The sequence below is a fragment of the Gadus chalcogrammus genome, chromosome 19 (genome assembly GCF_026213295.1).
Source record: "Gadus chalcogrammus isolate NIFS_2021 chromosome 19, NIFS_Gcha_1.0, whole genome shotgun sequence".
In the NCBI taxonomy this organism is placed as follows: Eukaryota; Metazoa; Chordata; class Actinopteri; order Gadiformes; family Gadidae; genus Gadus; species Gadus chalcogrammus.
In genome coordinates this window covers 3757683-3780182 of record NC_079430.1, presented here as the reverse complement: position 1 = coordinate 3780182, position 22500 = coordinate 3757683, and the positions used below count along the sequence as shown (strand labels likewise).

The 22500-nt window shown below is 48.1% G+C and overlaps 2 protein-coding genes and 1 long non-coding RNA gene across 5 annotated transcripts in view; all 3 read left to right on the top strand.

The window, feature by feature from the left end:
• Nucleotides 1–3332, top strand: part of LOC130372382 (uncharacterized) — an 8919-nt gene extending 5587 nt beyond the window's left edge. For 2 of the 3 annotated variants that reach the window (XR_008893320.1, XR_008893321.1), the window contains exons 2-3: nt 2797–2910; nt 3259–3332. This is a non-coding gene — a long non-coding RNA (uncharacterized LOC130372382). Of the gene's footprint in view, nt 1–2481; nt 2566–2796; nt 2911–3258 lie in introns of those variants that run through there. The other variant, XR_008893322.1, reaches the window with a different exon arrangement.
• A 10681-nt stretch (nt 3333–14013) lies between these two features.
• LOC130372379 (uncharacterized) lies at nt 14014–18934 on the top strand. The gene is made up of 8 exons (XM_056578365.1): nt 14014–14033; nt 14341–14520; nt 16442–16540; nt 17607–17665; nt 17749–17896; nt 18298–18402; nt 18521–18672; nt 18783–18934. The coding sequence occupies exons 1-8, from the start codon at nt 14019–14021 to the stop codon at nt 18838–18840; spliced, it is 816 nt and encodes a 271-aa protein (XP_056434340.1). The 5' UTR covers nt 14014–14018; the 3' UTR covers nt 18841–18934.
• Nucleotides 18935–19450: 516 nt separating this feature from the next.
• Nucleotides 19451–21205, top strand: LOC130372381 (cingulin-like protein 1). The gene is made up of 5 exons (XM_056578369.1): nt 19451–19502; nt 19679–19768; nt 19866–19949; nt 20285–20403; nt 21025–21205. The coding sequence occupies exons 2-5, from the start codon at nt 19685–19687 to the stop codon at nt 21182–21184; spliced, it is 447 nt and encodes a 148-aa protein (XP_056434344.1). The 5' UTR covers nt 19451–19502; nt 19679–19684; the 3' UTR covers nt 21185–21205.
• Nucleotides 21206–22500: the final 1295 nt, after the last annotated feature.

Here is a 22500-nt window from a genome sequence, read left to right as displayed (position 1 = left end):
CTAGGATTGTGAAGCCTCCTTAGCCTAACCCTAGGAGTGTGAAGCCTCCTCAGGCTAACCCTGGGAGTGTGAAGCCTCCTCAACCTAACCCTGGGAGTGTGAAGCCTCCTCAACCTAACCCTAGGAGTGTGAAGCCTCCTCAACCTAACCCTGGGAGTGTGAAGCCTCCTCAACCTAACCCTAGTGTGAAGCCTCCTCAGGCTAACCCTAGGAGTGTGAAGCCTCCTCAACATAATCCTGGGAGTGTGGAGCCTCCTCAGCCTAACCCTAGGAGTGTGAAGCCTCCTCAGGCTAACCCTAGGAGTGTGTAGCCTCCTCAGGCTAACCCTAGGAGTGTGAAGCCTCCTCAACCTAACCCTGGGAGGATGGAGTCTCCTCACTTAAATCTCCATTGTGTTTAATTTGTATGCACATTTTTGCATAAGCATTCATTCTAGCACTTTTATTTTTTGTAAAAGTTTTCTGACGACACTGCCATCTTGGGACATGAATACAGCCACTGACATTTCTTGGTAGTGTTTGGAGGTTAAATAGTTTGTACAATGGTATGTTGACCATCGTCTCATTGTAAACCCTAAGAAAGCAGAATAAAGGATCTATAATCCAGGACATCTTGGGGATCATTCTCCGCCACTGGTCCATAATGCTTGTATGACCAAGCTGCATTCACACACATTGACTGCAATCTTTCTTTGAATGTCTGTGTTATGTATGCACTGGTAGAATCTACTTCTTGCAAAGAGACTCAGGATGTTTGGGGTTGGACAGAGGGTGTTGACGTTATTTTATCATGCTGTGATAGATATTACTTACATTACTATACAGAATCTCCTGATTTGGTTACGTATCAGTTCAAATCACAAATACAGACACTGGTAAGTGCCTATGCCCAGTAGCTATGACCAACACCAGTAGCTTCCCCATATCTATGGCCCACGCAAGTCATTTCCCCAATTTCTATTACCAATACCAGTAGCTTCCTCACAGGTATGCTGCCATGTCTCTTATTTAAGTTACCCAATCCAGCCTACCTGAGATAGAAGAAAGATAAAGGTATTGTCCTTGTTTAGAAGCTTGTATAGAAGCTCAACAATTTGTCTATAAAATGATTTGGTCTTATTCTATTGTATTTTGTAGTATTGTATGATGTTATGTTAACTGTAGCAAAGCCATAGTAACCCTACGCTTGTCCGTAAAGATCAGCCGTAACCACAGTAACCATACATGTCTGTAAAGTGATAAGAAACCTCTTGATGTCATGGTCCAACAGTTCTAACCAGTGTGTGTGTATGTGTGTGTGTGTGTGTGTGTGTGTCGGGGGGGGGGGGGGGGGGGGGGTTATTTGCTATCAGCTCATTATGATACGAATGGTAATAAATATGGTGTGTGAGAGATATATGTGACATGTGAGATAATGTAACATGTGATACATATGTCAGGGGGCGAGAAGAAGGTAGAGGGAGCGACAGACAGAGAGAGTGACACATGCCAGGGTAGACCGTCAGACTGAAAGGTATCTGGTGGAGGCTCTCCACCCTCATTCCTCAGTGTCTTAAGGAGTGTTCTTTGGCCCCTAGCCAGCACCACCCAGCCAGGAGAGGCAGCCCTGCCCCACCCAGACACACCCTGGCCTGGGCACGTTCTGGCCTGGGCTGCTCCCCACTCATCCCTCCTCTGCTCTGGCTCTAGCTGTGGTTGTTGTTGTAGTGTTGGTTACGGGGTTGGTTGGTTGTGTTGTGATTCTACCTGTTCTGTCATTGCTTAGGTAACCAATCTCTGTTATTTGGGGAGATTAGTTCAATTGCAGTTTTTTGTTTAATTTGTGGTGAAGTTTGAATTCACATTTATCTGTAGATTAGTCTCCTTCTTTCAGTCTTCTGACTTATGTCACTGTACCTCTCTCTCTCTCTCTCTCTCTCTCTCTCTCTCTCTCTCTCTCTCTCTCTCTCTCTCTCTCTCTCTCTCTCTCTCTCTCTCTCTCTCTCTCTCTCTCTCTTTCTCTCGCTTAGATACACACACACATACACACAAACACATGCACAAACACACACATACCTATGCTCATAGACATACACACACACACACACACACACACACACACACACACACACACACACACACACACACACACACACACACACACACACACACACACACACACACACACACACACACACACACACAAAATCACACAAGCCAAAACCAAAACCAAAACCTACACAAGCCAAACCAGAGTTTACCTAACTGCTCCATCAGGCAACTGATCACGGTTAGGATATTAACTAATCCAGCCCCTCCCACCCCTAGCTCTCTCCCTCTTCCTCACTCCCCTTCTCTCTCTTTTTCCCACATTCTCTGGTCGTCTCTCGGCCATGTCATGGTGGTCAATAGGAAGGCCGTAGCTAAGGGCAACACAGTACACAGCCCACCCAATAGCCTCTCTCTCTCTCTCTCTCTCTCTCTCTCTCTCTCTCTCTCTCTCTCTCTCTCTCTCTCCCTCTCTCTCTCTCTCCCCCTCTCTGTCTTTCTCCCGCCATGGCTAACCCTGTCTGTACAACACCAACAGTGAGTATGTTGGTACTTTATCTGGTCAGTTGATAGACTTTAATCGTCTATAATCGTTTATTGTCTTTTCAAAGTTGTCTGGTTGATCTCAATGTGAAGAGCGAGTCATTCACTCTGCGTGGTTATAGATTCTATTCCCTGTGAAGCTCAATAGCCAGGGTTAGGGTTGCATTCTTTGTGTTGGTTTAAGTTATTCATTTGACTATTTCTGAATTACCGTTCCCCTAACAGGCTACAGTTGTGAGGAGACTCAGCGGTACAACTCATCCTCCGTCGGAGAAACTAAGGAAGCTCCCAGAGGACAAAGTTGAGCTACTTCAGGGTCCTGCCGTTGAAACGCAGCAGGTACATCATCAACACTGACCAAACTCTTGGACACAGAGTACACTCAGTTCCCTTGTCTGTTTTTTTTAGCAACTTGTGGCTGTACCTACATGTCTCTGTCACTGTCACAGTGTCGGATTCACTTGATTAAGCCTGATGTTTACAATGAGCATTAGGGATGGCATCCATTTTTCATCACCTTCATTTGTTTATTAAGTAGAATCAATAAACCGTTGTTGGTTTACCTATCTGTGGGCCTCTCTGCCGACCATCTCTCTCCCATCAGCCTGCGCAGCAATGCAACCTGTCCAACCTGTCCGGCCGGCCATGTGATTCACATCCTCAGACTGAACGTGTTTCTCTCCTCAGCAGGCTCGCTCCGAGGAGAACGACGCAGGAGGAGAAGGAGGAACAGAAGGAGAATCAAGAGGACGAGTAGGAGGAGCTACGCTTTTCCGAGCCTCACAGATCTCCAGAAGCAAACAGAAGAGGAGCTAGCAAGCTTACACACAAGGTGAGACTCACACACACACACACACACACACACACACACACACACACGACACACACATTCGAACTTACAGACACACCGACACACACACACACACACACACACACACACACACACACACACACGACACACACATTCCAACTTACAGACACACCGACACACACACATTCCAACATACAGACACACACACACACACACACACACACACACACACACACACACACACACACACACACACACACACACACACACACACACACACACACACACACACACACACACACACACACACACACACACACAGGTACCCAAACACTGCAGACACCCAGATGTGCACATACACAGTCATCATGAATAACACTCATACCAAGACTTGAGGTACATCAACCCTGCCCGACACTGGGCCCTGGTTCAGCCTCACCTGGGATATGCGCACCCTAGGGGGTACAGGAGCTGGTTCAGCCTAGGGGGTACAGGACACTGGGCCCTGGTTCAGCCTCACCTGGGATATGCGCACCCTAGGGGGTACAGGAGCTGGTTCCAGAAGGCCCTGGCAAAGAGTTCCAGTCCGCTTTGTTAAACAACACAAGGAACAAATCCTGGATTGGAGCCAAAGTACACAACGCGCAAATTACTGCGGTGGCGTCTCCCTCAAAGGCATCTGAATACAAGCTGCTCTTATTTCTACCTTTACCTTTACTTTTCATTTAACGTTACTTTTGACATCGATACCTTCGGGGGGGAAACCTCTCAGATGCTCCAACAAACACGTTAGCGGGTTTTAAACGTCTTCATAACGTTAAGATGGCCGCCGAGAACCGGTACCGTCATGAGGAGCTTACTAGAACACGATGATAGATCTCAGCCTTGTGGTGAGGTGTCGGTGGGGGGGTGAGGCTCTGGATCCCGGCCCCAGCCGGGGCCCCGTCCGCCCCGGGCCATCGGTGTTCCAGCTGTTAGCCAATCAGGAGGTTGGGATGTGACGGCATGAGGTCATCTTGTTGATTCAGGTTCTGTGGAAACCCTCTGCTGAATCACTTACCTCATTGTCTCAACCTGTGACGGGATTCGTGCCTGACAAGCCGCCACAGGTTGTTCAGATGTTGGATGTTCGGTTCAACTTTTACTTTTCTTTTGTTCCTCTGCTAGCGAGTTAGAGCGCTTGCGGCGGGATGGGGTTGTGGGTTGAAATCCCCTCGCTTGAAGCCAGACTGAGAGAGCTCCCAGCGGGGCTCTGGTTCCTAACCTCTGACCCCTGACCCCTGACCTGGCTGTCAAGTGGTAAGAACATAAACAAAGGGGCCGTTGCCATGACAACCCAGCAAGGTTCAGAAAGCAGCCAACGCCCAAAAGATCAGGAGGTCTACTGACAGTGTCTCCTCTAGAGGGTGGAGGTCAACTGAGAGTGTCTCCACTAGAGGGTGGAGGTCTACTGACAGTGTCTCCTCTAGAGGGTGGAGGTCTACTGACGGTGTCCCTAGAGGGTGGAGGTCAACTGAGAGTGTCTATGAGGAGGTTGGAGGTCTACTGACAGTGTCTCCACTAGAGGGTGGAGGTCTACTTACAGTGTCTCTAGAGGGTGGAGGTCTACTGACAGTTTCTCCTCTAGAGGGTGTAGGTCTACTGACGGTGTCTCCTCTAGAGGGTGGAGGTCAACTGACGGTGTCTCCACTAGAGGGTGGAGGTCAACTGAGAGTGTCTCCACTAGAGGGTGGAGGTCAACTGAGAGTGTCTCCACTAGAGGGTGGAGGTCAACTGAGAGTGTCTCCACTAGAGGGTGGAGGTCAACTGACAGTGTCTCCACTAGAGGGTGGAGGTCTACTGACGGTGTCCCTAGAGGGTGGAGGTCTACTGACGGTGTCCCTAGAGGGTGGAGGTCTACTGACGGTGTCCCTAGAGGGTGGAGGTCAACTGAGAGTGTCTATGAGGAGGTTGGAGGTCAACTGAGAGTGTCTCTGAGGAGGGTGGAGGTCCAATGACGGTGTCTCTAGAGGGTGGAGGTCAACTGACGGTATCTCTAGAGGGTGGAGGTCCAATGACAGTGTCTCTAGAGGGTGGAGGTCCAATGACGGTGTCTCTAGAGGGTGGAGGTCAACTGACGGTATCTCTAGAGGGTGGAGGTCCAATGACTGTGTCTCTGAGGAGAGCTTTGTGGATCACAATGTTACACAATAATATACCTATCCATCCATTCATCTTTCTCTATCTTCACACTATCACATTGACAGCTTGCGTGTGTGCGTGAGTGAGTGTGTTCAAACACACCTACATATGTACGAAAGGTTCATGGTGATTTAAACCATTAACCTAATCATTACTTGTACTGCTCATATCAACGGCTAAAATACATGGAATAACTCAGCATTCTGAATACTTCAAATACTTCAAATTATTAACAGTCCATGTCCATCCAACCTTGTCTGGAAACATCACACACACACAAACACACACACACACACACACACACACACACACACACACACACACACACACACACACACACACACACACACACACACACACACACACACACACACACACACACACACACACACACCCCACTTTACACGCAATGTTTTTTTTAAATCAGTTGCTGTACATTACTTTATATTTCCATGCTATATATTTATCATATTCCTCAAAGGGCTTTGTTTTCCAACCAACAACAGAGCTGCAGTCTGTTCTGTCTGTTTAACGGTGGTTTACCGCCCTCTGCTGGCCGTGCCCAGAGCTACCGTCATTCTCCAATGTGTGATGACCTAAATTAACTGTCTCTAACCACTACCCGCTCCACTGTCTAACCCCTTAAGGACCTGTCTCTGTACTGTCTAACGCCTACCTGGTCCTTAATGACCTGTCTCTGTACTGTCTAACCCCTACCTGGTATTCAATGACCTGTCTCTGTACTGTCTAACCCCTACCTGCTCCTTAATGACCTGTCTCTGTACTGTCTAACCCCTACCTGCTTCTTAAGGACCTGTCTCTGTACTGTCTAACCCCTACCAGCTCCTTAATGACCTGTCTCTGTACTGTCTAACCCCTACCTGCTTCTTAAGGACCTGTCTCAGTACTGTCTATCCTGTACTTGTTCTTTAATGACCTGTCTCTGTACTCTCTAACCCCTACCTGGTATTCAATGACCTGTCTCTGTACTGTCTAACCTCTACCTGCTTCTTAAAGACCTGTCTCAGTACTGTTTAACCCCTACTTCGTTCAATAATGGCCTATGTCTGCACTGTTTAACCCCCTACTTGTACATTAATGACATGTATCTGAACTCATTGCAACTCTCTTTAGATATGAGTGCTAGCTGCACTAGGTCATACTAACCAAACCACAACAAACAGTTGAGAAGAAAGTGTTGATTGCGTGTTCAGTTTAGTAAGGGAGGAATAATAGAAACAGCAGAGCAACACAAACATGAGGGACTGCCAGGGCAGGCCTGCTGTTGGAAGGCGTCTGAACCGACTGCTTCCCCACACAGAGGAGCCACGAGCAGCACGGCAACCCTAGACCAGGGGCTCCCAACCTCAGACTTTAGGAGGGACACCACATTGTCATCAAGACCTTTGGTGGACCACCTCATAGGCAAACAGCAAGCATAGCTATATTGCCCTGCAGTGGCTGAGCAAAGATGGCCAGCATCCCCTTTTATACACACTATTTCTGCCAGAAGGCCATGGTCAGTGGGAGACAGTGGAGAGACAAAAGTTAACAGAAATGAACACCAATCAAACATGATGGAATGCACAAAGCTACATTTTGTATTAATTTCTCAATATATATTTGAGTATTATTGTTTATGCGTCTACTTCAAGAATAAAACCCAACGTACAACATGCAGTACCCTCGCGTACCACCAGTGGAACATGGGAACACACGGCACTAGACACAATCCTAACTGATATGATTAGTGTCTGAAGGGGGGCATTGAGTGTCACTGGCACACTTCCTTAAGATACTGTACTCTATAACTACACTTTCAAGTTCTAAGGCCAGTTTGGCAGCTCTTCCATTTTAGCCCTGCTTCAATGTGTGTGTTATGTTTGCATCCATGGTATATGTCAATAATAATGCAGCACTTCCTGGGTAGCACTTGTTCTATGAGCGCGTTGTGAAAAGGCTCTCAGCCAGCAGCTGGCTCCTAGTCTGTCGCTATCAGACCTTCAGACCTGCTCAGGGGGAACCTACCCACGTGTGGTCTACTGTTGGCTAACCAGATGTTACGTTTTGGCCAACCAGATGTTGAGTGTTGGCAAACCAGATGTTTAATGTTGGTTAACCAGATGTTTAGCTGTGTAGTGTTGGATAACCAGAGTTTAATGTGGCAAACCAGTAATTGTTTTTTGTTGACCAGATATTTAGTGGTGGTTAACCGGATGATTATTGTTGGATAACCAGATGTTTAGTGGTTGTAGTATTGGTTAACCAGATGTTTAGCTGTGTAGTGTTGGTTAACCAGAGGTTTAGTGGTGTAGTGTTGGTTAACTAGATGTTTAGCGGTTGTAGTGTTGGTTAACCAGATGTTTAGGGATGTAGTGTTGGTTAACTAGATGTTAGCTGTGTAGTGTTGGTTAACCAGATGTTTAGCGGTGTAGTGTTGGTTAACCAGATGTTTAGTGCTGTAGTGTTGGTTACCCAATGTTTAGTGGTGTAGTATTGGTTAACCAGATGTTTAGCTGTGTAGTGTTGGTTCACCAGATTTTTAGGGGTGTAGTGTTGGTTAACCAGATGTTTAGCTATGTAGTGTTGGTTAACCAGATGTTTAGTGGTGTAGTGTTGGTTTACCAGATATTTAGCTGTGTAGTGTTGGTTGACCAGATGTTTAGCTGTGTAGTGTTGGTTAACCAGATGTTTAGCTGTGTAGTGTTGGTTGACCAGATGTTTACTGATGTAGTGTTGCTGAGTCAGATCTTGTGTGTGCTGTGGTCTAGGTTGGCTTGAGATCAGAGGCCGTCGCCAGCTGTTGACCAGTGAGCTGCTGAACCTAAAGGAGAAGAGCAAGAGCGAAGCGGACCAGGAAGTGAACAGGAAGCGCGATCTTCAGCAATCCAGCGTAAGTCAGAACAGGAGGGATCATATGACTAGCCTAAACAGGATGTGAGACTAGATGGTTAGGACTAGATGGTTGGACTTGATGGTTAGGCAAGATGGTAAGACTAGAGAGTTAAGCTAGATGTTAGACTAGATAGTTAGGCTAGATTGTATGGTAATAATAGATATTTAGACTACAGGGTTAGACTAGATGGTTAGACAAGATAGTTAGACTAGATGGTAAGACTAGATGGTTAGACTACTAGATGGTTAGACTAGAGGGTTAGGCTAGATGTTCAGATTAGATAGTTAGACTAGATGCTTCTACTAGTGCTATGTTCAGTCTAAGGGTTATGCTTGTTTATGCTTATGGTAGATAGTAGTTGTGTTTATGGACTATGTTTGTTAGTTACTGTACAGTATAATAAGTTACCAGACACATGTTCAGGTAGACAGTCTTATCTTCTCTCCCCGTCCTGCTCTCCTTCAGCAGAGGGTTGGCGAGGAAGTCCAGGCCTCTGTACCGGGACCTGTGCGGTCGGTTAAAGGAGCTAGACTACCAGGAGGAAGCGGTCAGCGCCCTCACAAGCTTCCTCAAGCAAGACCTAGAGCGCTACCGGGACCTCGAGCGGCCCCCGGACATCAAGCCCTGTCCTCCCAGCATGCACGGGAAGAGTGGGATGGACCACGAGAACAACACGGTACCCGCCCTCTCCCTCCTCCACTGAAACGTGACAGAACTGGTGCTTGTGTTTGTTATTACAACTGTGGTTATCAGGGTAGACTGAAATCATTTTAAAGGTCAAGTTTTAAGAAGCAACTAGAAGGGAGTGAGCCGTGGGGGAGTGAGCCCTGAGCTGAAACCCGTCCCACTAAATGCGTGGGATTATGGTGACGAGACAGAGCATGCTCGTAATATAGATATAAAAGGGTCATTTAACGAAAACAAAACAATTAACATTTTCATATGATTATACACAAATTAAACATAGTTCTGAATATTAGATTTCTTTCATCTATTCCAGGTCTATTCCACTAGATGCCACTAAAAATATATACCCCATCTTAATGTCACATCTAATATTATTTAACAAAAGTATAATTATAATATTACATATAGAAATTACAATCTATTATCAAAGAAATGGCCATGTATGTTTGTGTTGTGTGTGTGTGTGTGTGTGTGTGTGTGTGTGTGTGTGTGTGTGTGTGTGTGTGTGTGTGTGTGTGTGTGTGTGTGTGTGTGTGTGTGTGTGTGTGTGTGTGTGTGTGTTATCTGAACACAGATGTTTCCTTGTTCTAAGTATCTATCTGTGAAGACATTAGCATGATCTGCACCTGGACATGTGTGTGTGTGTGTTGAGGGGGATTACGCACATAAATGTGTATGCGTGTATGTGACTGTGTGTGCGTGTGTCGTGTCGGTGTCGGTGTGTGTTGTCATTTGTGTCTTATCACAGACAGTCAAAGTATAGACAGTGATAACATCTGGCCACTCATCTGGCTCTCTCTCCCCTCACACACACACACACACACACACACGCACACGCACACACACACACACACACAGAAAGATCCACGTCCATCAACATGCAAAACACATAACCCCAACACCTTAACGCAACCACACACTAGAAACACACACACACACACACAACACACACACCACACACACACACACACACCACACACACCACACACACACACACACCCACACACACAACACCCACACACACACACACACAAGTGCTCTATAGGAGCTTGTAGTTGTGACAGGCTCGAGGGATTCTCATTAGAAAGACGTCAAGATGTCTGCAGCGTCTACCACCTACAGCATGTCATGTGACCGGGGGTCATGTGACATAGCTCAGGGAGGCTCCACAAACACTTAGTGTATGCATTTTCTTTTCATTTGGTTAAATTCTAAGACAACGTTATACCTAGCAAAGCATCATCCTAAAACCATATATAAGCGAAAACGTGGAGTTAATTTGGAAACGTTTTTAAAACAAATCAAGTGAATCTGCTCAGCAAGGGAAAAAAAGAAAGAAAAAAGATCATTTCAGCCTACAGACATACCAAATAAATAAAACATATTAAATACATTTAGAAAGACATATTAATGCAGAATAGAGTGAATGAGTAATCTTTTGAGTAGCGTGAGCCACCATTACTGTATAACTAAAGAACCACTAATCCGCTTCTCATCTGCTAAATGGACGGGTTGGTCCATCCACTCACATATATCTTTAGTGGCTCCATTCATCAACCACTCAGCCTCCACCAGAGTTCACATTAATTAGTTTATTACGTGAAATAGTTGATTATGTTAATAGTTTATTAATTAGTGTAGGAGCGCTAATTCCCGCTACAGCTCTGTGAGAAGCAGCCGGACACCCTGGCAAGCAGCTCATCTGCTCCTGGGGACAGTGGACCACCGGGTCCCCTGGGTCCACCACACACACACACACTCACACACACACGCATGCACGCACGCACGCCGCACGCACGCACACGCATACACACACACAACACACACTCACACACACATAGACACACGCACGCACGCAATTACCCGGCACATGGCACGCGCAAACGCACACACAACACACACTATCACGAATACATACCCACCACACACACATACACAAACACACACGTACTCAGACATATGCCACACATCACACATACACTCACACAAACACACACACCAACGCACACACAACCTCCCATCCCAAATGATAATAACACTTATTTAAAAAGCATTATCAAGTGCTAAGCTATCCAGAGCCTGTAAACATTTTAATACCAAGGTGATTAGCACTGATTCTCACCCCCGGCAGACCCCAACCCCCCCCCCCCCAAACCCCCCGGCTCTCAGACAGCCCACGACCGGTTGACTATCTCTGGGGAAGCAACACTAGGCCAGGCCCTGGATTAAGGCCACTGACCCACGACGGCCTCCTAGCCCATGCTAGCCACTTCATTTCTCTAGTGGATTACCTTATTGGATTGGTAATTAAAGGTGGATTTTATTTGAGTGGCTTTTTGGCCCTAAACTGAAATTGTTGTATTATTAATGCCGAGCTGGCTGTATCTGTCTATCTCTCTAATCTACAGTTGATATCGTTTGGTCTATCTGGTCTATCTGTCTGTCTGTAGACATCTATCTGCATTTTCATGTGGTACTCAACAGAAACAAACACCATTCTAATGATACATCCACCACACAAACACACACACACACAAACTCACACCCATACACACACACACACACACACTTGTATACAGGCTTGCACACATTTTAGATGGGTTGGTCGACTGATCTAGATGGATTCTCATTGGATTTACAGAGTGGTAACACACTTTCACCTTTTAACACATTGTACTTCTTTGTGGGATGCATCACTCTGTTCTGCCCACTCTTTAAAGGAAAAGAAGAGTGACCAATCACTACCCCCCGGTGTGACATCACCTCCCCCAAACCCACCCGGCCCTCACGGTCCTCCATCAGTCCCCTCTCAGAGACGACGAGTTGGTCTGGAGGAGCCATCTGAAGAAGAGGCCTCAGACCTCTAACCTCACCCGCTGCACCAGTGTGAAGAACTTCATCAGCAGGTTCTCAGACCGGGCGCCCGGGTCCCCACAGAGCGCCGCCCCATCTAGTGTACCGACTCTGGGAGCAGGGCCGGACCCCCGAATGAACGCCCCCATAGACTCAGTGTTTAAACACTCTAGCCCGCCATCCTCCGAGGAAGTCGGGTCGTGTCAGGGGTCGGCTGCGACCGGTTCTCTGGACAGCCCCGTCCCCTCCATCATCATCACCTCCCCACTGAAGGACAACAATAGTTCAGAGGACGCCGCTCACAAGATGGCCGCCGCTCACAAGATGGCCGCCGAGCAAGCAAGTAAACCTGCAGACAGGAATCCTGTTGGTCCAGACTCCGCCTCCCGGCACGACTCTGGACTGGGCTCGCTGAGTTCGGTACGTTGCCGTGTAATAAACAAGACGCAGTCCGCCGTCCCACCGAATCAATGACTTCACCTGGCAGCCAGGAGGCACAGAGTTTGATTCCTCCCCTCCACGGCGTCCCCACCCCACCAACGCATGCTAGCGCCAACGCGTAGCTGTAACAACACGTGGTTACACCAACGCATGACTGCACCACCTCACTGCTCCACCCCCATCACTGCACCACCTCCATCACTGCACCACCACCATCACTGCACCACCGCATGCGAGCATCAACACAGGAACCCACAGGAGGCCAATCATTGGAGCGCATCCGCTTTACCGTCAACCAATCAGAACGAATCAATCATCGAATCAAAGCGAACCCTGACCCTCAATCCCAGCCTCACACCTAAGTGTTGTGTCACTATTCTGCAACCAATCACTGAACTCACTGCAGCATGGCTCTATCTGATCAGTAACACCTTGAGGAGATGCTTCTCAAATAAACCACCACTAATCTTCACCTTGTTGTGTGACCCTTCACCACGTTTGATTCTTTGTTGTATTTGTACGCGATGATTCCACACGCCTCTCTTACTGGTCAGGGTGGTAATATCCAAAAAAACTAATTTGACAGGGATTCTGCGTTTTTTATGTATACATAGATATGTGTTGTTTATTAATGTCCCTTTCCCTCCCCCTTTTCCTCTCTCACCCTCCTTCTCTCTATCTCCTCTCTCTCTCTCTCTCTCTCTCTCTCTCTCTCTCCTCTCTCTCTCTCTCTCTCTCTCTCTCTCTCTCTCTTCTCCTCTCTCTCTCTCTCTCTCCTCTCTCTCTCTCTCTCTCTCCAGGAGTCTGAGTTCGACTCCTCCAAGCCTAACAGCCCAGCCTCAGAAGAGGAGCCCATCACCCCCAGGAGCTCCGTCTCGGGGCCCAGCCCCAACACCAAGTTCCAGCTCAACCTGGTCCAGAACACGGGCAACGGGCTGAGGAGGAGCCCGGATCCCCAGCGACGCGGCACCGGGGAGAACGGCCCGCGGCTGACCCCCTGGGAGCCCTCCCGTCTGGGGACCACCAACTACAGAGGGTCCCTGGAGTCCCTGGCCTCCAGAGACTGGGACACCATGTCAGACCGGGTGGGTGGGTGATGGTGTGTGTGTGTGTGTGTGTGTGTGTGTGTGTGGTGTGTGTGTGTGTGTGTGTGTGTGTGTGTGTGTGGTGTGTGTGTGTGTGTGTGTGTGTGTGTGTGTGTGTGTGTTAAGGCGATTATAGAGCGTTTAGTCCAGGCTCATGAATCATAAATATCAAAAATATGTGAAGGGGCAAACTTAAAGAGCGAATCATGATTGACATCTAGTGGATCCAAAAGGGATTACAGTTCCTAGTAGCAGTAGCATTATAAATATAAAATAATATCGTATACTAAATTCGTATACAATAGAAGCATTCATACTATAAACAGTGCTAGTACTAGTACTACACATCGTTTTTGAATGCTTAAATGTATTAATGTTTTCACGTTTTAACATGTCCTGCCTTGTCTTAGCAGGGGGGCTTTGAGAGTCCCCCGAGGGTGTTCCAGAGTCCGTACTCCAACTCCGCCTCCATGGACTTCAACCCCCCAACCGCATGTCAGACTTTAAGGTCAGGCCCAGTTTAATACGCAAATACACCAAACACACGGAACCACATAATGCTGATGGCTACTGAAATTATTCTTGATGATTGTCCGAAATTCTTATGTCACTTCCTGCTTATGGTTTGTTTCTAGAGTTTGTTTACTTTTAAATATCTAACCTTGAGTGATGAGCTATAAAGACAAAATATTTTGCCATGATTGATACCTCAGGAATATTGTTGTGTTGCTTCCATTGACCACTGTGGCTGTGCGGTTTAAGACTTCCTCCCCCCCTCCTCCCTCACATTGCTGTGTGCTCCTCCGGTCCTGCAGGGGCGGCTGTCTCCGGCCACGTCGGAGATGAACCTGTACACCTTCAACAGCCGCAGCACCAGCCCCGTGCACGGCAGCAGTATGAGCAACGTGCCCCACCGGGCCCGCTTCTCCACCTACGACACCCTGAGGAGCGGCCGCAGGCAAGAGGGCCCCAACAACGTGGGGTTCACACCACAGGTACTCTCACCACAGGTCCTCTAACAGGTCCTCACACCACAGGTCCTCTAACAGGTCCTCACACCACAGGTCCTCTAACAGGTCCTCTAACAGGTCCTCACATCACAGGTACCCTCGTCACAGGTCCTCTAACAGGTCCTCACACCACAGGTCCTCTAACAGGTCCTGACACCACAGGTCCTCTAACAGGTCCTCTAACAGGTCCTCACATCACTGGTACCCTCGTCACAGGTCCTCTAACAGGTCCTCACACCACAGGTCCTCTAACAGGTCCTCACACCACAGGTCCTCTAACAGGTCCTCTAACAGGTCCTCACATCACAGGTACCCTCGTCACAGGTCCTCTAACAGGTCCTCACACCACAGGTCCTCTAACAGGTCCTCACACCACAGGTCCCTAACAGGTCCTCTAACAGGTCCTCACACCACAGGTCCTCTAACAGGTCCTCACACCACAGGTCCTCTAACAGGTCCTCACACTACAGGTCCTCTAACAGGTCCTCACACTACAGGTCCTCTAACAGGTCCTCTAACAGGTCCTCATACAACAGGTCCTCTAACAGGTCCTCTCATTACAGGTCCTCAGACCACAGGTCCTCTAACAGGTCCTCATACCACAGGCCCTCTAACAGGTCCACACACCATAGGTCCTCCAACAGGTCCTCATACCACAAGTCCTCTAACAGGTCCTCACACTCTCTATCTGGTTCCCAACTCTCTACATCGGATACATAACTCTCTCCACCCAATCAGTTGTGTAGCAGAACCGATACATATAGAACTGACGGTGCTGTTGGTAAACTTACAAACACGGCACTGCCAGTCATGCAATATGCTTACTTCTCGGGAGACAAACAGACAGACCGACGGACAAACAAGATTCAGATATGTACATATGTATCGAAGATAGATAATAGATATATGATTCAAAGTCCAGTGTCACCAATCCTGTTTGTGATATACATGGACAGGATGTCGAGGCGTAGTCGTGGTGGGGAGGGGTTGCAGTTCGGTGGTCTGAGGATCTCGTCACTGCTTTTTGCAGATGATGTGGTCCTCATTGGATCATCGGCCTGTGACCTTCAGCACTCACTGGATCGGCTGGCGGCCGAGTGTGAAGCGGCTGGGATGAGGATCAGCACGCTAAATCTGAGGCCATGACTCTTAGCAGGAAACCGATGGATTTGCTTACTCCGGGTAGGAAAATGAGTCCTTAGCCCAAGTGAAGGAGTTCAAGTACCTCGGGGTCTTGTTCGCGAGTGAGGGTACTATGGAGCGTGAGATTGGCCGGAGAATCGGAGCAGCGGGGGCGGTATTGCGTTCGCTTACCGCCACTGTTGTAACGAAAAGAGAGCTGAGCCGCAAGGCAAAGCTCTCGATCTACCGGTCGATCTTGTTCCTATCCTCACCTATGGTCATGAGGGCTGGGTGATGACCGAAAGGAAGAGATCGCAGGTACAAGCGGCCCGAGATGAGTTTTCTCAGAAGGGTGGCTGGCGCGGGATAGGGTGAGAAGCTCGCCATCATGAGGAACTCGGATTAGAGCCGCTGCTCCTTTACTTAGAAAGGAGTCAGCTGAGGTGGTTCGGGATCTGGTAAGGATGCCCACTGGGCGCCTTCCTTGGGAGGTGTTTCAGGCACGTCCAGTGGGGAGGAGACCTCGGGGAAGACCCAGGACTAGGTGGAGAGATTATATCTCAACACTGGCCTGGGAACGCCTCGGGATCCCCCCGTCAGAGTTGGTCAATGTGGCCCGGGAAAGGGAAGTCTGGGGCCCCCTGCTTGAGCTGCTCCCCCGCGACCCGACCCCGGATAAGCAGACGAAAATGAGATGATGAGATGAGATTCAAAGTCCAAAGAGTGTTTGGTGGACTACTTGGTTGATGGTGTTGGTATAGATGTTTATATGTTGTGTCTGCAGGTTGTTAATCACATGCCCCTGCGGTCAGCCACTCTGGGAAATCCAAACAGACGGGACTTTATAGAAGAACTGACCAAACAGCTGGACACCATCCAGAAGGTAAGAGAAGATCCACAGAGAAGCTTCTTCATACACCAGCTCATTATGCACCACTTCAATAAATAACACACGGTATCACTACCCCCAATGTATTGACACTTATTGTGTATTATTATGTAATACTGTGTATTATTGTTAAAATGTATTACTCAACGTATTACTACCAAATACCACCAAGTATATCAAAACCGACAAGATTATCATAGCCCCCCAACAATTCCTGACTTTAATATATATATATGAGCAGCTGGTTGGTGTTTCCAACGGAAACATGGACAAACAACAGTTCTTTAAAGGTTGGGTATGGAATTCGCTTTTTTGGCCATTTTTGCAAAATTACTTGAAATCCTTATCATAACCCACTTACAGCCACTGAGTTAGAAGTACTGACATGAAAATTAAACAAGTCAATCATCTGTGGAACGGGCAGGGCTCGAAAAACTCCAGCCAATGATTTCCAGAGCCACCGAGTTGCATTGGACAGTAAGTACGTCAATCAAACGGTCGTACTGCACTCCCCCTCCCCCGCGCCCCGCGCGCGACCCCTTCGTGCAGTACTCGTGACCCAGAGCTCGTGACCCAGAGCAAGCTCCTGTTTGTAGTTATCCTGCGGTAGCTACTGGAGCTAGCTAATGGCTCGCTCTCGCGCATCTGTGTTCGCGTTCGTGCATGATTGCGGTCCATGTACTTGGAATGGGTGGAGTCAGATTCAGCGTTGAAGGAGAGGGGGTAGGACCATTTGAGTTGTGTATTTTCAAAATCTGCTGGCGTTTCGCAAATCCCATACCCAACCTTTAAGAAGAGCAGAAGCAGCCCAAACCACACGGAACTGGTTTTCTGAAGCCTTTATAACTCTCCAGGTAGAACACGGGTTGGTAGGAGTATTTAGTCAGCTACTGGACATGGGCCAACAGAAGGGCTTAGCCACCTGCATACATACTGATTATGTCTGTCTCTGTGTGTGTGTGCGTGTGTGGTGTGTGTGTGTGTGTGTGTGTGTGTGTGTGTGTGTGTGTGTGGTGGTGTGTGTGTGTGTGGTGTGTGTGTGTGTGTGTGTGTGTGTTAGCGGAACACGTTTCTTGAAGCAGAGAGTGTAGAGATGGAGAAGGAGAGAAACCAGATAAGGTATGACTTCAACTTTTTTTTCTTCTTCTTTGTAGATGTATTTGAACCAATGATATTGTAGTAACTATCTTCTGACCAATCAGGTTTGAGATGCGCAATCTCCTGGTGAACAATGAGGATCTGCTGAGGACCAACGCTCAGCTGACCAATGACAACAAGCGGATTAGAGAGCACTTAATGGAGCTGGAGAGAGAGAACCAGGTCATGGCTGAGAAATACAGACAGCTGGAGGTATGTTTGATCAATGTGTGGCTCTGTGATGATAACATCCTGAATGTGACTGTGGTTCTGTGATGATGACATCATAACTGGAGGTGTGGTTCTGTGATGATGACATCATGAATGTGAGCGTGGCTCTTTGATGATGACATCCTGACTGTCAGTGTGGTTCTGTGATGATGACATCATGACTGGTGGTGTGGTTCTGTGATGATGACATCATGAATCAGTGTGGTTCTCTGATGATGCCATCATGGTTCACGATGTGGTTCTGTGATGATGACATCATGACTCAAAATGTGGTTCTGTGATGATGACATCATGACTGTGAGTGTGGTTCTGTGATGATGACATCATGAGTCAGTGTGGTTCTGTGATGATGACATCATGACTCAAAGTGTGGTTCTGTGCAGGTGGAAATGAAGGAGGCACGGGATGTGATGGTGGAAGCCAACACTCAGGAATACGCCTTCAACTTCCTGCAGCAGTCACTCAAGAACAAGATACAGGATGCAGAGGTCTGTCCGTCTGTCTGTTGTTTGTCTGTCTGCCTGTCTGTCTGTCTGTCTGCCTGGGACTGATGGTACATTGAAAGTGGGAGTTGCATTAGGGTGACGTTGGGTCTTGTCTGAGCAGGAGAACCTGGATAAGCAGACGCAGCATGCCCAGACCATGGCGGAGAAGCTGTGGCTGGCAGAAAGGAAGGTGGAAGAGATGGAGGTGGACAGGGAGACCCGAGACAAGAGGACCTCGAGCAGAGCTGCACCATCTCCGGGCTCGAGGAGGAGGTAGAGGCTTGTCTGTCTGTCCGGCAAATCACCACAGATTACATTTGTTCACAGTGAGTTCAATGTATTAAACTGTCACTAATCGACTCATGTTTCCATGTGTCTTACAGCTTGGAAACGCTATTCTGCAGTCGACCCAGGCGGGGGCAGAGTTTAACCTGCAGCTGAAGCTGCGTCAGGACGCGCAGCTGAGGCTGGAGGAGCTGGAGGAGACTCTGCTGGAGAAGGACCAGGAGCTCCTGAGAGTCGAGGCCATCGTGGTCAGGCTACAGGGAGAGGTGAGGAGACACACCTGGACACTACACACCTAGACAACCTGGACACTGCTACACTGGACACACCTGTAAAAGTCACACCTGTACACACCTATCAACGACACACCTGTACACGACACAACTATACGCGACACACCTGTACAGTACACATCTGTGCACATCTGTACACATCTGTACACACCTGTACACTACACACCTGTACACACCTATACAAAACACACCTGTATACTCCTGTACACTTCACACCTGTACACATCTTTACACACCTGTACAAGACAACCTGTAAACATCTGTACAGGACACACCTGTACACTACACACAGATACACCCTGTACAATACACACAGTGAGACACCATGTTTACCTGGGTGTTTACCTGTGCAGGTGTCAGGTAAGCTGATTGATAAGGAGCGGGACCTGGAGGACGAAATCCAGCAGAGAGAACGTCTCCAACTGCAGTGTAAGCAGGCCGAGCGGACCGTAGACGACCTGCACATGGCTCCAGACCGCCAACCAGGCCAGAGAGGACGTCGCCAAGCAACTCAAGACTGCTCAGGTGAGACTAATGCTATTATTAATAGTATCACTACTTCTATTTGTTAAACCACTATTACTCGTAGTTCTTCCACCAATACTGGTACTACCACTACTGAATGGTACGGTGGATAGATGGATGGACCGATGGATCGATAAATATTTAGATTAAAGCATCGTTTTCTGATGGTCTTCCAGGAGAAGATGATCGACCTGGAGACGGACCTGGAGGAGGTCAACGACAGCGAGCAGAGATGGGCCGCCAAGCACAAGCGAGCCCTCGAACAGGTCTGCATATGACATAGAAAACCAATATGTTATCTGAGTGGGTGGTGGTGTTAGACAGAGGGATGATAGGAGTCGGTAATGTTTCTTGTGTTTCCAGATGGAACAGCTACAGCAGAAGGTGATCCAGGAGCAACATCTGAGCGAACAACTGGACAGTGAGAAGGTCTCCATGGAACGCCAGGTAGGCGTGTGTGTGTGTGTATGTGTGTGTGTTGTGTGTGTGTGTGTGTGTGTGTGTGTGTGTGTGTGTGGGTGTGTGTGTGTGTGTGTGTGGTGTGTGTGTGTGTTGTGTCTGTGGGTGTGTGTGTGTGCGTGTGTGTGTGCGTGTGTGTGTGTGTTATCACTATATTACAGAACTTTCATGACTTTTCTTGATATCGTTTTAACTAATGTTTTATATATGCTCACCATCTCCACCCCACCATATATTCCACCATCATCCCATCTCCACCACCATCCCCACGACTACCCCTCCTCCATCCCTTCCACTTGTGCCACCTCCACCTCCCCCACCAGCTGCGAGGCCTACGTCTGGAGGTGGAGGAGCTGCACAGCTCCAGGGTGCAGGAGGACGTCATCTCCAAGTCAGAGGGACGCGTCAAAGAGCTGGAGAACGCCCTGAGGGCCGAGGAGCGGTCAGTCTGCCCATCAGTCTGTCTGTCTGTCTGTCGTGCTAATGATAATGTGTGAATGTAGGCATGATGTCATGTTAACAAATGTTAATGTAACCATGTGTGCTAATGTGAGCATTTGTTTGTGTTACGTATTTTAAGAACATGAGCTGCCCCCACATAGCCTCTAGGAAGCAGGACCAAACATATAAGCCGTAAATACTTTACATAGCCACAAGGGGAGCAGGACCTTTCTGAAGGCTGCAATAGCGGCTCCATCCACAGAAGGCAGCACCTCAGACAAGTGAGGAAGCCGAGGCTAATACGTCACACCGGCTCCGCCCACTTCACACAGGCCATGTGGATCTGACCATAACAGTCTACAGAGAAGTAAAACGAATTAGAAACTCCAAGTAGCTCAGACTAAGGGTTATAGTTTTTGATCAGCTGGGAGTCGCTCAGCACGTGTTAGACACTCTTCCCCTCCTTTTGCTCCGTAGTTACCATACCGAAATACTTTAACAAATAAAGTGAGTTAAAAGCGATCCGGGATTGGACTACTTTCTTTGAAGAACTCTGCATTTGCATAAGCATTTTGATTGTGTTAGCATGCGTTAATGTTATCTATGTGTGTGTGGTGTGTAGGAACAAATTGGTGCTGAGCAACAATGTCAACAAGCTGGAGAGGAAAATCTGTGAGCTCAGTGACCAGATGGAGGAGGAGCATCGGATTTCTACTGAACAGAAAGACCTGGTAGGACACACACTCGCACACACCCACACAAACGCCTATACACACCTATGATACATTTTGGTTTGGTTTCATGTTCTGTCTGTAGGAGAACAGTGAGCACCTGATGAGGTAGCAGCTACTGAGTTAGTGGCTAACAAGTCAGTGGCTAATGTTAGCAGCTAATTGGTTAACGGTCAGTGACTTAACAGCTATTGAGTTACGGCTGAACGTTAGTGGGTTGGTGGCTGGTGAGTTAGTGGCTAATGTGTTAGCGGCTAGGGGTCGGCGGATAGTGGTTTAAAGGCTGGCGGGGTGGCGTCCAATGGGTTAGCGCCCTATGTAACCCTGGCCTGTGACCTCCAGATGACCCAACGTATCGAGCACTGAAGCGGCAGCTGAACGAGGCGGAGAGGGAGAGGATACGGGCCGGGAGAGAGGTATACGCAGTACCGCCACGCCCGCGGGGAGCTGCTGAGGAGATAGAGTGGGCAGGGAGGCTACAGAGACAGCTCGCTCGACCAGAACATCCAGCGAAGTAAACACAGCATACAACTTAATAAACAAAAAAAAAAGGATAATAACAACTATACACTACAACACACACTACGGCAGCACCTCCAGACGATGAAATACACAACAATAACACAGACGTAAACACGGCAATATAGCCACAACAGACACTACTCCGGCACCAAACTTCAATAAGTAAAAATGCATATAAGAGATATATGAGGGAAAATGAATATACCAAACTACATATTTTATAATGACATTTGGATATATATCAGTGGAGATTCTCCAGTGAGGGGAGGGAGGAAGAGCCTCCTTAACATTGTTGAGTATAATAAATGTAGATTGTCCAGACGACTTTAATGCCTTTGTATCTGTTATGTTCGTTTCCCTGGGTAAAGGGACTTAGCACCCCCTACGCCTTTTGACAATTACGTCAGGGAGGTGACCGGTGAAAACATGGGGTCAATGGGAGAGAGAAGAAAAGTTCGCTTCTGAGGGGTGTGGACTAGCTAAGGGATCTGGATCCCGCCTACGCTAGTCCAAATGGGCTGAAGCCCTGTTGCGCTACGAACCAAATAAGCAGGAGTCCTGGCTGTGGAGCAACCTAAGTCTAGGTACGAGAACCAACGAAACCCGCTCAGTCGAATGCCTCGTTTGCAACGAGCGGTGTGTACTGTTGTGCGGTACATGCGGCTTGTTCGGCTTATATTGGCCGTCTGTGAAGCCTGCGCGGGCTGCCGCGTCCGAGCGGTGGAGCCGCGAGGAGGGTTGACTTGATGTATAAATGAAGTACCTCAATCTTAATTGGGCTTAACACCATGACCAACATTTTGAAACCCCTTAGCATCCACATTGGCCCCCAACACAATGTTAGG